The 13665-nt window shown below is 41.3% G+C and overlaps 1 protein-coding gene across 5 annotated transcripts in view; it reads right to left on the bottom strand.

The window, feature by feature from the left end:
• The window catches only part of LOC109557314 (phosphatidylcholine translocator ABCB4), a 201519-nt gene that overhangs the window by 172973 nt on the left and 14881 nt on the right, over positions 1–13665 (bottom strand). For all 5 annotated transcript variants that reach the window (XR_011566205.1, XM_070787625.1, XM_070787632.1 and 2 more), the window contains exon 4: positions 8621–8792. Coding sequence is in view for 4 of the 5 variants with exons in the window: in XM_070787625.1 (XP_070643726.1) it covers positions 8621–8792 (172 nt within the window). In the remaining variant the exon portion in view is untranslated. The remainder of the gene's footprint in view (positions 1–8620; positions 8793–13665) is intronic.

Below are 13665 nucleotides of genomic sequence, written 5' to 3'. Positions count from 1 at the left end.
CCTTTTCTAAAACCAAGCAAGACCACAAAGAAACCTACCACTGAACAGGCTTCTGCCTGCAATGCAGGAGACTCAGGTTCAATTTCTGGCTCAGGAAGTTCCCCTGGAGAAGGAAATGGCAACCCACTCCAAAATCTTGTCTGGGAAATCCCATGGACAAAGGAGCCTGGCGGGCTACAGTCCATGGGATTAGAGTTACAAGAGTCAGACACGACTTAATGACTAAACCACCAAACAGTGTCCAGCACCACAACTAAAGACTTCATACCATTTTGGAATCACATTTAATTACATTTTTGTCTGACCCAAATATCTCAATAAGTTTAGTAGTTTTAACTACTGAACGCTTAATAACAGTGTAAAGACAAGTATGTGACATGGATACATCTGTGATTTCCTAACTGGATTATGTTATAAAGGGGTTTTCAAACCACTTTGCACAGCAGGCTCTGTTCTGGATACTCTGGACACAACTCAGAACGAGAGCGCCGCTTTTTCTAATCTCACTGGATTCTATGTGAGTAGGAAACCCTTTCACTATCAGACCCCAAACTGCATGTGACAGGGTACCACTGCTGAAATAGTAAGACAGTTAACTTAAGACAGGAACTTTTTTCTGTTACACCTTTCTTCCCATTTGAGAAACTGTAATAGCCTGGCAGGCTGCAGTCCATGGGGTTCGCAAAGAGTCAGACATGACTGTGCTACTGAACTGAACTGGATAAACAAGTAACTCAATAAATCAACAAGATAAGTGTACTAACTGATAAAAGGGAAATAAAGCAGTGATGCTACAGTAGCTTTGGAGTGGACTGGGGACGAAGGTCTTTCTGTGGGAGAAATGAATGATAAGAAGCTGGGGCAGGTTCTACACGGCCCCTAGCCAGGGAGAAAATGAGAGTGTTCATGGAACAGTGAGAAGGTCACTGTGGGTGGGCTGTACTCAGAAAGCAACAACCAATGAGACTGACGAGGCAGGAGGGGGACATTAGGTGGGCCAGGTGGGCCAATGGAAGACGGATTTATTCCAGGGTATGGAAAACCATCGAGGATAGATGTGACCTGTCATATGTCTGTAAGAGCTCATTCTTAGGGACTTCCCTCGTGGTGCAGTGGCTAGGACTCAGCAATCCAATGCAGGAAGCCTGGGTTCAATCCCTGGCCAAGGAACTAGTTCTCACATGCAGCAACTAAGAGTCAGCATGTTGCAACTAAAATCCAGAACAGCCAAACACATTTTTTATTTTAAAGCTCCTCCTGAGAGTGTGTGGAGAACCAGATACTAGAGGGCGAGGGTGAGTGGAAGCACAGAGAGGAATTGGGAAGAAAAAGGATGACTCAGCACGGGCTGCAGCCGGGACAAATGTGGTGGCAACACATGCAGTGACTTCAGCACTGCTGCCGGGTGGTCGGAGAGACAGTTAGCAGAGGTCCTCCCCTCCACCACTTTCAACCAAGGAAGCCTCTCTTGGAGCTGATTTCCCCGGGCAGCATCTACGACAGATATCATTCACACAGGAGGATTCTCTGATCAAAGACATGAGGGAACCACTGCCTTCAATGGCCTGTCAGGTCCGTTCTAGCCCCGTTCTAGCCCAAGAATGCTGTGACTCAATTGTTCCCATCATCTGTGCAGGAAGCTCCATCAGACACAAGCAAGAGCGACTTGGACCTTCTGCTTAGATGATCACTCCCCTCTGGCACTTGCCTGACACTCAGGGTGGCTGGGCTCATTGCAGGTGACCGAGGTGCCTCTGGGAGCCACCGTCACTCCTGGCCTGAAGAGCGGTACCTCGGGGCTGCCCTGCCTGATACACTAATATGTAAGTCCACAGGATGGCATCTTAGGGAGAGAAAAGACCAAATGAAAAGTTGGGTTTGAAGTGTTTGCTTCCATTTTAGGCAGAATTTGAAACTACCAATAGAGTGGGGAAAATACCAGAATAAAAGGCAGGATTCCTGGCCCAGGAATTCAGCAATGCCCACTAGCAAGCAATTCCCTTCTAGCCTCCACTGGTTTCTACATCTACAAAATTATGGGTTTGGGCCAGATGATTCTCTGGGCTCTTTTTCACCTATAAAATTCTGTGATTTGGTCTCTCGTTTATTCATCTCACTTCTTAAACACCTAGAACGAGTCAGGTATTATCTATTTTCATTTTTGCTACTTTTTATAGAGTTTACACTGTAACTAACCTACTTTTTAAAAAAGCATCTCCCCCATAGTAACAACAACAACAAAAAAATCTGACTATTTTACACTACAACTACTATTCTAGAAAAATTAAATATATTTTAAGTTTTTACTCAAACTTAAAAATTAAACTGCCACACTAAACAATATACTGCAAAATACTTTGCCATTATTTGGTATTTGATTTTTCCAGAAATTTATCTCTAAGAATTTTTCCAATGAAATAGTTGAGAGCAGAAGAAATCCTTGAGCAAATGAAAAAAATAACCATCATGGAAATTTTTAAGAAGTACTTAGAACTGAAATATCAGCTATCATTCTAGTTGGAAGCACACTCATCACGCTGGCCTTGACGACACTGACGGCAGTGTTTTCTATCTTATCAACACCAAGGACACACACCCAAGACCTGCATATTCTTTGTATGTTCATAGTTTAAGCAGCAGAATATAAACATTATTTTGATTATTGGCATTTCACAAATAGTTTTCATGTTCCTCACATGAGTTTTGGTGAAGTAAGAGTAGAAATGGTAAAAGATAAATAGAAAAGTAAGTTATTTCTACTTTTCTTTCCTTTTTCCCTGAATTATTAACTTCTCTTAGAAGTTGAATGTCTCCTTTTCTCCCTTCCTCAGCACACAGTCTGGTAGGAGACTAAACAGAACCAACCAAGACATATATAGCTATGGAGAAAAAGAAAAATCATCCATGTACCATCAATTGAACCACTAGAGACAAATAATCAAGAGTTTATTTTCAGGGTACCTCTGGGTGACACTCACACCATGAGACATGGCAGATCTCCCCCAGTACTTTCATTTCTGGATTAACATGTAATCCTCAGTGTCTTCCTTTCTGGGTCTCCCTCTGTCCACCTGATTCCTTGGACTTGGAGCTGGTCTGCATGGGTTCAAATAGTGAGTAACTCTATAACCTCAGTCAATTAAATATACTCAACCCTCTGAGCCCTGGTTTCCTCATCTGTAATGTATAGATAATAACAGTATCAACCTCATGCCCATGAAGAAATAAAGGCGTTAATACACACAAAGCACTAAGAAGAGTGCCCAGAAGATATTAAATGCCCAATGAATCTTGGCCCAGGAGATTTATCATCCCTTCAACTCAAATGATGCCAAATCTCTAGGCCTACTCTTTGTGCCAAGATTCAGTCTCTTACCTTCAACTGCCTGGATATCGTTTACACTTGTCCCCAACCTGTCACCTTTAACACAACATGTCTAAAAATGACAATCACCTTTACTTAGGCTCATTTTCCGGCAGTGCATAGTCTCATGAGGAAGATGAGAACTCACAGAAGACTACAGAACTTCAGCACTGGTGAAGCTCTGTCCACACAAGTGGATCAGAGTTCGCAAGGCCCAAGTCAACAGAGATTTTAAAGCAAAGGCAAAATCTAACAAGATGGAGATACAAGGGAGGATATCAGGATATCAGGTCCACAACAAAAAGATGATTAGAGAAAGGTGTTACAAGAAGAGAAAGATGATAATGGGTCTATTACAGCAGCAGAGAAGGACATGCTCACTCAAAAGTTTTTACGACTGTCTAGTTAAAGCCTATGTTTATTGTAAAACTCCCAGACTTTCAAGAGCCTTAGCAAATCCAAGCTTCCTTAAGCAAGGAATACTTCCTGTCCAACAAGGAGGCTCTGGTACCTAGTCTGCCCCCATGAAGAGGTCACGAGGTTCTACCTGGAGAAGGACAAGAAGAAAGGTCTGAGGGTGTCTGGGGTCCCAGAAGGCTGATTCTCCCACCAGAAGCATCAGAAAGCTTGCTTGCCCTCATCTCCAGGACCAACATCAAAACCTTTGAAATCCTTCCCATCCAGGCAAACTTCAGGACATCTGGAAGTCTGAATCTGCAAAGAGGTTTATAACAGAATACTGACTGTCCTTGGGTAAAAATTAATGTAGAGATAAATCATAAAGACACAGAAGGATATATGACAGGGGAGAGGCAATCAGGAGTAGTGGTGAGAGAAGGGTACTAGCTTTGTTTTTTATTTAACATTTGTTTTTAAATGTTTTCACTTGTTACACAGAACATGTCTACTTTGTGCATGAGAGAGATACCAACTGACCAAACTTGGTTATCACCTCCTCCTGGAAGCCTCCCATGATTCCTAAATGGAGCCAAACACCTATCCTTCCCTTCCCAAGTATTTTGTGTATCTCTGTATCATAGCACTACTCACATCCAGTGCATTGGTTGGCTCCCGGTACATTCCACCCATTATACCAAGTTTCCTGGGGGCTGGAAATGCTTCTTTAGGACACATACTATTGCTGGTACATAGAGCACTCGGTCAACTTTTTAAAAAATGCACGAGAGCTGTGAGCTAAGTTTTATTTTAGGCAAAATGAGGGTTATAGTCTGGGAGATAGCACCTCATATAGCTCTGAGAAACTGCTCCAAACAAGTGGCGAGGGAAGGACAGTATATATTCAATTTCGGTGAAGGGGGAGTTCTCGCAAACAAGCACTTATCTTTGCAAAGGTTTTCTGCTAGTCAAGAGAAACTAATGTCCCCATGAAGGAAATAAGTGCTTTTCTAGATATGAGGAGATGCAAGAACTGGCCTCCTAAGATCAAATCCTGAAAACATCTATCTGAAGACCTGTTCTGCCAGTTCTCCAGAGCACAGAGTGCCTCATTTCTGATCTGCATCCTAAACTCCCCTAAAGGGAGTAGCCATAAATAGTATAACAACGTCTGTGGCTTCCATGAAAGCAGCCATAGATAATATGCAAACAAGTGGGCATGTCTGTGTTCCACTAAAACTTTATGTACAGATACTGAAATTTCAATTTCAAATTATTTTATAATGTGTCACAAAATATTTTTCTTTCATTTTTTCCCAGTGATTTAAAAATGCAAAAATCATTCTAAGCTCACAGATGGCGTAAAAGAGGCAATAGGCCAGATACGGCCCACGGGCCATAGTTTGAGGCCCTTGCCTTCCCTGAAGGGCATGGCTAGCAGTCCATAGTTACTAAGGAAACGCACCTGAGAAGGACGGCTTCACATTCATAACAGGTACTGAGTGACTTGCAGTCTGCCTTTCAACAACCATAAAAACTGAGTTAGTATCACAGAGTTCTGAAAAGATGAAAGGAGATAAGGAGCCATATCATTGCAAGTTATGTAGGTTCACTTGTGAGGAGCATGGAAGCATGAGCTTCTTGTTGATAATTATTACAAATATTAACAATTATTGAGCACTTTTTTTATGACTAATCCCTCTTCTGTGAGCCTTAAGTGAGGAATCCATTTAATTCTCATAATCATTCTATGAAGTAGGTCCTACTGCTATCTAACTGTTCCAAAGATGAGGAGATTAAAGTATGAAAATAATCCCCCAATCGTCTTAACTAAAAAGTGACAAAGGTGGAGTTTCAGAGCCAGGCGTCCTACGCTCCAGAGCCAGCACTGTAACTACTGAATACAGCATCTCTTCAGAAGGTAGCAGAGACAGAGACCAAACGTCCAAATAGTTCTCTAGGTTTCCCCAAGACTGGAAGAGGGAGCTGAACAGGAAGGACTGGCAAGGAATGCAACATGAACTACCTCCCCAGGTGGAAACTCCGTGATCCGAACATCTATGATGATGCGTGCTGAGGAGGAGCAAGTCTCCACAGCCGGACCATTGTGAGGACTTACTACGCTACTAGGTAACTAGGTCAGGTTACTGTCCGTCTCACAAGTAAATACGGACCAGGCAAAGCCAAGACACAGCAATGGTTAGGACTCCTACGTAAAGAGCTCGATTATTTTCTTATGAAAGTAAGGGCCAAGTAATTTTTCAGTGATCAAGATAAAATGTATATAAATGTTAATGCAGTTTTAAAAAAAAGACCAGTTGAACACACATCCCAATGTTCATAGCAGCATTATTTGCAGTTGCCCAAGATATGGAAGCAACCTAAGTGTCCACTGACAGATAAATGGTTAAAGAAGATGTGGTGTATATATACATATACAATCGATCACTACTGAGCCACAAAAAAGAACAAAATTTTGGCACTGGCAGCACCATGTGTGAACTTCTACAGCATCATGCTAAGTGAAATAAGTCAAAAACAAAGACAAATACTGTATGATATTATCAATCATATGTGGAACCTAAAAAAAACCCAACAAACTAGTGAACATAATGAGAGACACAGACTCACAGATACAAAGAACAAACCAGGGTCAGCAGTGGAGAGGGGGGAGCGCAGCGGAGGGGCAGCACAGGGCCTGGAGGGGAAGGTACAAAACTGCTGGGTATAAGACGGGCTACAAGGGATGTACTGTACAACACAAGGACTCCAGTCAGCACTTTATAATAACTGGGAACGGAAAACAACCTCTAAACATTATACACAATAAACTTATACAAAACATTTTTAAAAATAAAAATAAAGTTTGAAACAGACCGATCCACACAGCTCAAGGTGCGTTTCCTGTGGCCCATGAGAGCTCAGCTCTGCTAGCTGCAGGGAGCCACGTGATAGTCCACTCTTCCCAGACTGGGCCAACCTTCAACAGCTGCGTTAACAGCCCGGTATTTCCTGACTAACACAGCTGGGTTCAGCACTGGCCCTCCATGGAGTACATGCAGGTATATAGCGGGGTAAGTAGAAACCTCCCACAGTTAGATCAATGTGTGTGTCTGGACTGAATTAAAAAATGAGTAAGATCAAAATGGGTCACAGATGTACATATAAAGTCTGCTGAGCTACCACAGAGCACTGAAAGATTCTTGCATTGTAAGGTGGTAACACAACTCCAAAGAATATTGCTAAATTACAGCATGCATGGGAACCAATGAACACAGAAAGCCTTAAACATTTCCTTTTGCTGACTGGTGTGAAAGGTGCCAGTCCAAATGCGGTGCAACATCTTCTGGCTGGTCCCTTTGAAGGGGCTTAACAAACACATGAGAATTTTACAGAACTCAGACACACAGTAAGATTCTCTAGCCAAACTCATTACCGGCATTCACATAATTTGAAGCAGTCCTGCCGCAGGGTAAAGAACGTGCTCTTCAGCATCACACACACACACAAAGTTCCTAGGATCCACAGACAGGTATCAGAGGATCCATAAAGACCCCCAAATGGCATGCACATCTGTGTGCATATTTCTGGGGGAAAGGATTCACAGCAATCATCAGAGACTTATAGGTCCTGAAAAATCTATGTCACTAAATTCTGGAGTGCACAAAAGGCCTCTTCAAGGTTTCCATGACTTGAGTGCACATCAGGCTGTAAGTCTCTGTGCGGTTTAGTCGAAATCAATGTACACTTGACCAAAGGTGACTTGGGAGCTCAGTTATGAGCCAGTTTCTCCTCAATCAAGTTCAAGGATGTGAAAGTGTGTGACACCCTAGTCCACTCACTTTCTCACTCTGCTAAGAAACTTATTTTAGTTTTTTTTTTTGGTGATGCCATGCAGTTTAGGAGATTTTTCTTAGTTCCTGACCAAGGATTAAATCTGGGCCCTCAGCAGAGGGTGGAGTCCTAACCACTAGATGGCCAGGGAATTCCCAAAACTTATTTTAGGTTTCCTTTCTTGATCATCCAAATGTCTTGCTTCCTATTTGACTGAGAAGACAAGTTCTACAAGTCCTCGTGTCCAAGTATACCAACCTTTGAGCACTAACATTCAAATACTCTATCTTCTCACCCGTTACTGTTGGTGAACTATTCATGCCTGTACTTCAAGCAAGTATTTCCTCTTAAGCATAAGTTTCCTTCCTTTCTCAAGGACAGCACTCAAATGAATCTCTCCATCTCTCCCAAAACATCACTTTCTCTTCTATCTTGGATAATTTCTATCAGCATACAAACAAGCTGTTATTCTCCCATCCTAAACACACACACAGCTTCTCTTGTCCCCATTTCTCCATTTCCATGTTTCCAAAAAGCCCAACCTGTGACGATGCCCAAAATTAAATTTTTGGTATTTACTGCCAAAACTGATCTCCCTCTATCTTCCTCATCTCAATTGTTAGTAACTGCATCCAACTTATGCAGTTTCTCAGACTAAAAACTTTAGAATCATCTTGGATTCCTGTCTCTTATATCCATAATCAATATGTCACGGAACTGTGTAACTGATTTCTACTTAAAATTCAAATACCAGATTAGGTTCCAACACCTTTTCCTGAAACTGCCTGGGATATTTCTGACTTCATAGAGCTCTCTCTTTTCCCATCTATCTCTACCAGCACTTTCACTGTATGTTCTAATGACTGTGAATATCATCTTCTCAAATTCATTACAGATATGACCCCTTCATCTCACGCAGCACTAAACACACTAATGCATACTTAGTGAAGACTCCACAAACTTCACTTTGAGTCAATGATTTTTCATCAAGCTTTCAAAAAAATCAGTACCACAAACAACACTTACTTCCATTAATTGTGTTTGGAAAAGTTATGTTTCCGGAACTTCCAACAGCTGCAAAGCTATCCGTCATGTCTCCAAACACTAGCATCATGAGGGGGAGTCCAGCTCCGTGGATGATGGCAGCCAAAGTCCCCAGCACCATATACAACCTATCAAGCCAATTTGAATAGCGAAACTAAAAAAGGAGAAAATACAGACAATAGGAACAATTAGCATGATGTCATGGATGGTTAACTCTACTTTCCAAATGTATCCAAAATCTAAATAGTTAGCTGTAGACTACTATTGCAACCACCTTGGCCTAATAACTTAAGAGAAACAGGCAATTGCTTCTTCTTCCTTTTTGAGTTTTGACCTTCTTCTTTATATTGGACTCAATCTATTCACTTTATAAAAATTAAACTATAGTTGACTTACAATATATTAGCTTCAGGTGTACAACAGTTACTCAATAATTTAATGGATTATACTCTAAAGTTATTATAAAATAATGGCTATATTCCTTATGCTGTACAATACATCCTTGTAGCTTATTTATTTTATACAGTTGGTTTATACCTCTTAATCTCTACCCCTATCTTGCCCCTCCTACCTTTCCTCTCCCCACAGATAATACTCTTGATCTCTGTATCTGTGAGTCTGTTTCTGTTTTGTTATATTCATTTATTTTGTTTTTCAGATTACACATATGATAACATACAGCGCTGGTCTTTCTCTGACTTACTTCACTAAGCACAGTACACTCTAGGTCCACTCACGTTGCTGCAAAAGGCATAACTTCATTCTTTCTATGGCTCAATACTATTCCGTTGTATGCATATGTGTGTATACCACATCTTTTTCACCCATCTGTCAATGGACAATTAAGTTGCTTCCACATCTTGGCAATTGTAAATACTGTTATTAAGAACTCTGGGGTGCAGAGAGCTTTTTAAATTAATGTTTTCATTTTCTTTGGATCTATACCCAAGAGTAGAAGTGTGGTTCTATTTTTATTTTTTTGAGGAACCTCTATACTGTTTTTCACGGCTGTACCAATTTACAGCCATACCACCTTGAACGTGCCTAATTTCATCTTCCTTCTTCTCTTACATACGAGGGATTCATGAGATGCACAGGACATTCTGGAACATTACAGAGATCTATAACACATGTTCAAGCTGGTTTTAGAAAAGGCAGAAGAACCAGAGATCAAATTGCCAACATCCACTGGATCATGGAAAAAGCAAGAGAGTTCCGGAAAAACATCTATTTTGACTTTGACTCTGTGGATCACAACAAACTGTGGAAAATTCTGAAAGAGATGGGAATACTAGACCATCTGACCTGCCTCTTGAGAAACCTGTATGCAGGTCAGGAAGTAACAGTTAGAACTGGACATGGAACAACAGACTGGTTCCAAATAGGAAAAGGAGTACGTCAAGGCTGTATATTGTCACCCTGCTTATTTAACTTCTATGCAGAGTACATCATGAGAAATGCTGGGCTGGAAGAAGTACAAGCTGGAATCAAGACTGCCAGGAGAAATATCAATAACCTCAGATATGTAGATGACACCACCCTTATGGCAGAAAGTGAAGAGGAACTAAAAAGCCTCTTGATGAAAGTCAAAGAGGAGAGTGAAAAAGTTGCCTTAAAACTCAACATTCAGAAAACTAAGATCATGGCATCTGGTCCCATCTCTTCATGGCAAATAGATGGGGAAACAGTGGCTGACTTTATTTTTTGGGGCTCCAAAATCACTGCAGATGGTGATTGCAGCCATGAAATTAAAAGATGTTTACTCCTTGGAAGGCAAGTTATGACCAACCTAGAAAGCATATTCAAAAGCAGAGACATTACTTTGCCAACAAAGGCTATGGTTTTTCCAGTGGCCATGTATGGATGTGAAAGTTGGACTATGAAGAAAGCTGAGCACCGAAGAACTGATGCTTTTGAACTGTGGTGTTGGAGAAGACTCTTGAGAGTCCCTTGGACTGCAAGGAGATCCAACCAGTCCATTCTAAAGGAGATCAGTCCTGGGTGTTCTTTGGAAGGACTGATGCTAAAGCTGAAACTCCAGTAGTTTGGCCACCTCATGCGAAGAGTTGACTCATTGGAAAAGACTCTGATGCTGGGAGGGATTGGGGGCAGGAGGAGAAGGGGACGACAGAGGATGAGATGGCTGGATGGCATCACCGACTCGATGGACGTGAGTCTGAGTGAACTCCGGGAGTTGGTGATGGACAGGGATGCCTGGCGTGCTGCGATTCATGGGGTCGCAAAGAGTCGGACATGACTGAGTGACTGAACTGATAACAGCTCAATGTAAGAAATATAGTATTTGTGACTCTGATTCCCACGAGTGGAAGCCACTTTTCAGCTCAAGATTTGTCTTGGTTAAAACACCATGATTGCCAAAGGTCCCTCTGAGGACACCATTGAGGAAATATGTTTTGCTGCTTTCAGAAAGTGGCTTGGGTCAAACATCTGCTGCCTAACAGCACTGGCATAAATGTTAAGCGGTATTAATGTAATTAGGCCTCCATGCCTGCGTGCATTCTCAGTCATGTTTGACTCTTTGCAACCTCAGCCCACCAGGCTCCTCTGTCCATGGAATTCTTTAAGCAAGAATACTGGAGTGCGTGGCCATTTCCTCCTACAGGGAATCTTCCCAACAGAGGAATCGAACCTGCATCTCCTGCAGCAGCAGGCGGATCCTTTACCACTGAACCACCTGGGAAACCAATTAGGCCTCCATAGTGAGAAGGAAAGGGAAAGCAACAAGTTAGATACATGCCTCCCAAAGAGCAGAGCAGATCTGCATAAACTCTTTAATTGCAGGCAAATCACAAGAAAGAAAGAGTAAGCTCCTGAGACGCAAACCTGATGAGAAGAGGACACAGTAAGGGGAGTGGGCTTGGGGCTGTGACAGGCCCACTTGGGAAGCGATTAATACTTCTCCCATTCGGGAGGATCTTCCTAACCCAGGGGTCAAACCCACATCTCCTGCACTGGCAGGTGGATTTACCTTCTATTAAAAGCTATAAAGTGGAAAAGTATCGAATTCCTCAATAGATGAAGCAAAGATAATTGATATACAAGGATTTCCCTCATCACCACTCCCAAAGTACTGTCCACCTCAAAAACTAATCACTGACTGGAATAAAAGAAAGTGGGCCATGAATATAAACATTTACTAAATGCTATCCAATGACTGAAGAAATCCAGTAATAAATACCAAAAATACAATTCAAATGGAAAAAAAAAAAAAAGGATATTCCATATATATTCTGCATGCCTTGACAGCATGGTATACAGAGCAGAGAAGACACAAACTTGAGCGAATGGGTCGTTCTGTCCTTTGCGGAAAAGCTTCATAAAGAAGGTAATGGTTCCTCCCAGATCCGAAAGTTTACCACGGGTTGAAAAGCAAGGAGGGGGACTTCCCTGGCGGTCCAGTAGTCTAGCAAGAAATAATGAGTGTGACTAAGAATAATTTGGAGACCGAGTAATGTAGATAGCACATGGACCATTCTTTTATGACCTTAAGACAAAAGCAAGAGAGATGATGGTTACTAGAGACGGTTGTAATGCCAAGGGATAACTATTTAAAGAAATCTTCTACATGTTTGTAGGTAAATGAGTCAAAGAGAGCATTGGTGAAAATACAGGAGGGAAACTGAGGTGCAACAATGTCCTAGAAAATAAGAGAAATCACTATTTTGAGAACCTGGAGTGAGGGATCATCAGCAGGCAAGACACAGTAATTATTAGGAGACACAAGATATTCCCTGATGCCCCAAGACCCCTCATATCTGCAAGAGGATAGAGCTCCTTCCACAATGGAGGAATCCAATCTGCCATCACTTTTATCAAGCGATCAAACTCGGTACCACAGAAAAGTAAAATACACTGACATGTGATGTTTCCAGGTGTGATGACACATGACACAGCATTCCCTATGCAATTTTCTTACCAAAAATATTTAGCAGGAATGTATTAAAATCTTTAGACTTAACTCTCAGTATATAGGGCTTCTCTGGTGGCTCAGATGGTAAAGAATCTGGCTACGCTTCAGGAGACTTGGGTTCGATCCCTGAGTCGGGAAGATCCTTTGGGGAAGGAAATGGCAACCCACTCCAGTATTCTTGCCTGCGAAATCCCATGGATAGAAGAGCCTGGTGGGCTACAGTCTATCAGTTACAACAGAGTTGGAGATAACTGAAAGACTTTTACTTTTTTTAGCATATAAGAAACGCAAGATGTGGAATAATAAGTTAAATGATACCAGAACAAAGTAATAGAAATTGTCCAGAGGGTGAAGCATTCTATAGGAAAATTGGTACCATATTTTCAACAGGTCAATGTTATTTAAAAAGAGAAGAAAACAGAACAAATCAACTGTTAGACACAGTTACGGGAGCTAATTGTGAAAGTTCAAATACAAACTACTAGATAATACTGAGGAATTAACATTCACTTTGTTAAATATAATCACTGTATTATGTTTTAGAGGAAAATGTTTGGTAGGAAAATTAAGAGACAGAAACGGAAGTACTTAGAAAATATCATGAAATCTATAATTCCAGGTGAAATGTATGTAAAAAAATGTTAAAAACTACTAATTATAGACAATGGTTATATGAGTATATAGGTTATATTTTTTATTCCACCCTTCTATGTGGTTGAAAAATCAAAATAAAACTTTTTAAAAGGAGAAAAGGTTCTCCAATAGGGAAAGGTATGTCTCTTCATCTCAGGCTAGAAGGAATGAGCTAAAAGTGAGCACAGATACAAACAAGTGTCTGAGAATGAGGACAAATTTGAAAAAGTACAAAACCTCATAGTTATTTGTGACGTGAGGCAAGACTGATTTCTGGAGGGATGTGGTAAGAAGATTTTGAGAGGGTAACAGGCAGGAAGGCCAGGGGTCTCCAAATGGAGGAATCAGGCTGCAAGTGTCAGACATTTTTTCTCTCTCTCTTCAGCAGCAGGAGGAAACAAACAAGTGTTAGATTTTTCCCCCTTCTCTATACAAATTTAAAAAGAGGTTTCTCTTAAAATTT

This window comes from Bos indicus, chromosome 4, assembly GCF_029378745.1.
Source record: "Bos indicus isolate NIAB-ARS_2022 breed Sahiwal x Tharparkar chromosome 4, NIAB-ARS_B.indTharparkar_mat_pri_1.0, whole genome shotgun sequence".
Classification (NCBI taxonomy): Eukaryota; Metazoa; Chordata; class Mammalia; order Artiodactyla; family Bovidae; genus Bos; species Bos indicus.
This window is presented reverse-complemented; position numbering and strand designations above follow the sequence as displayed.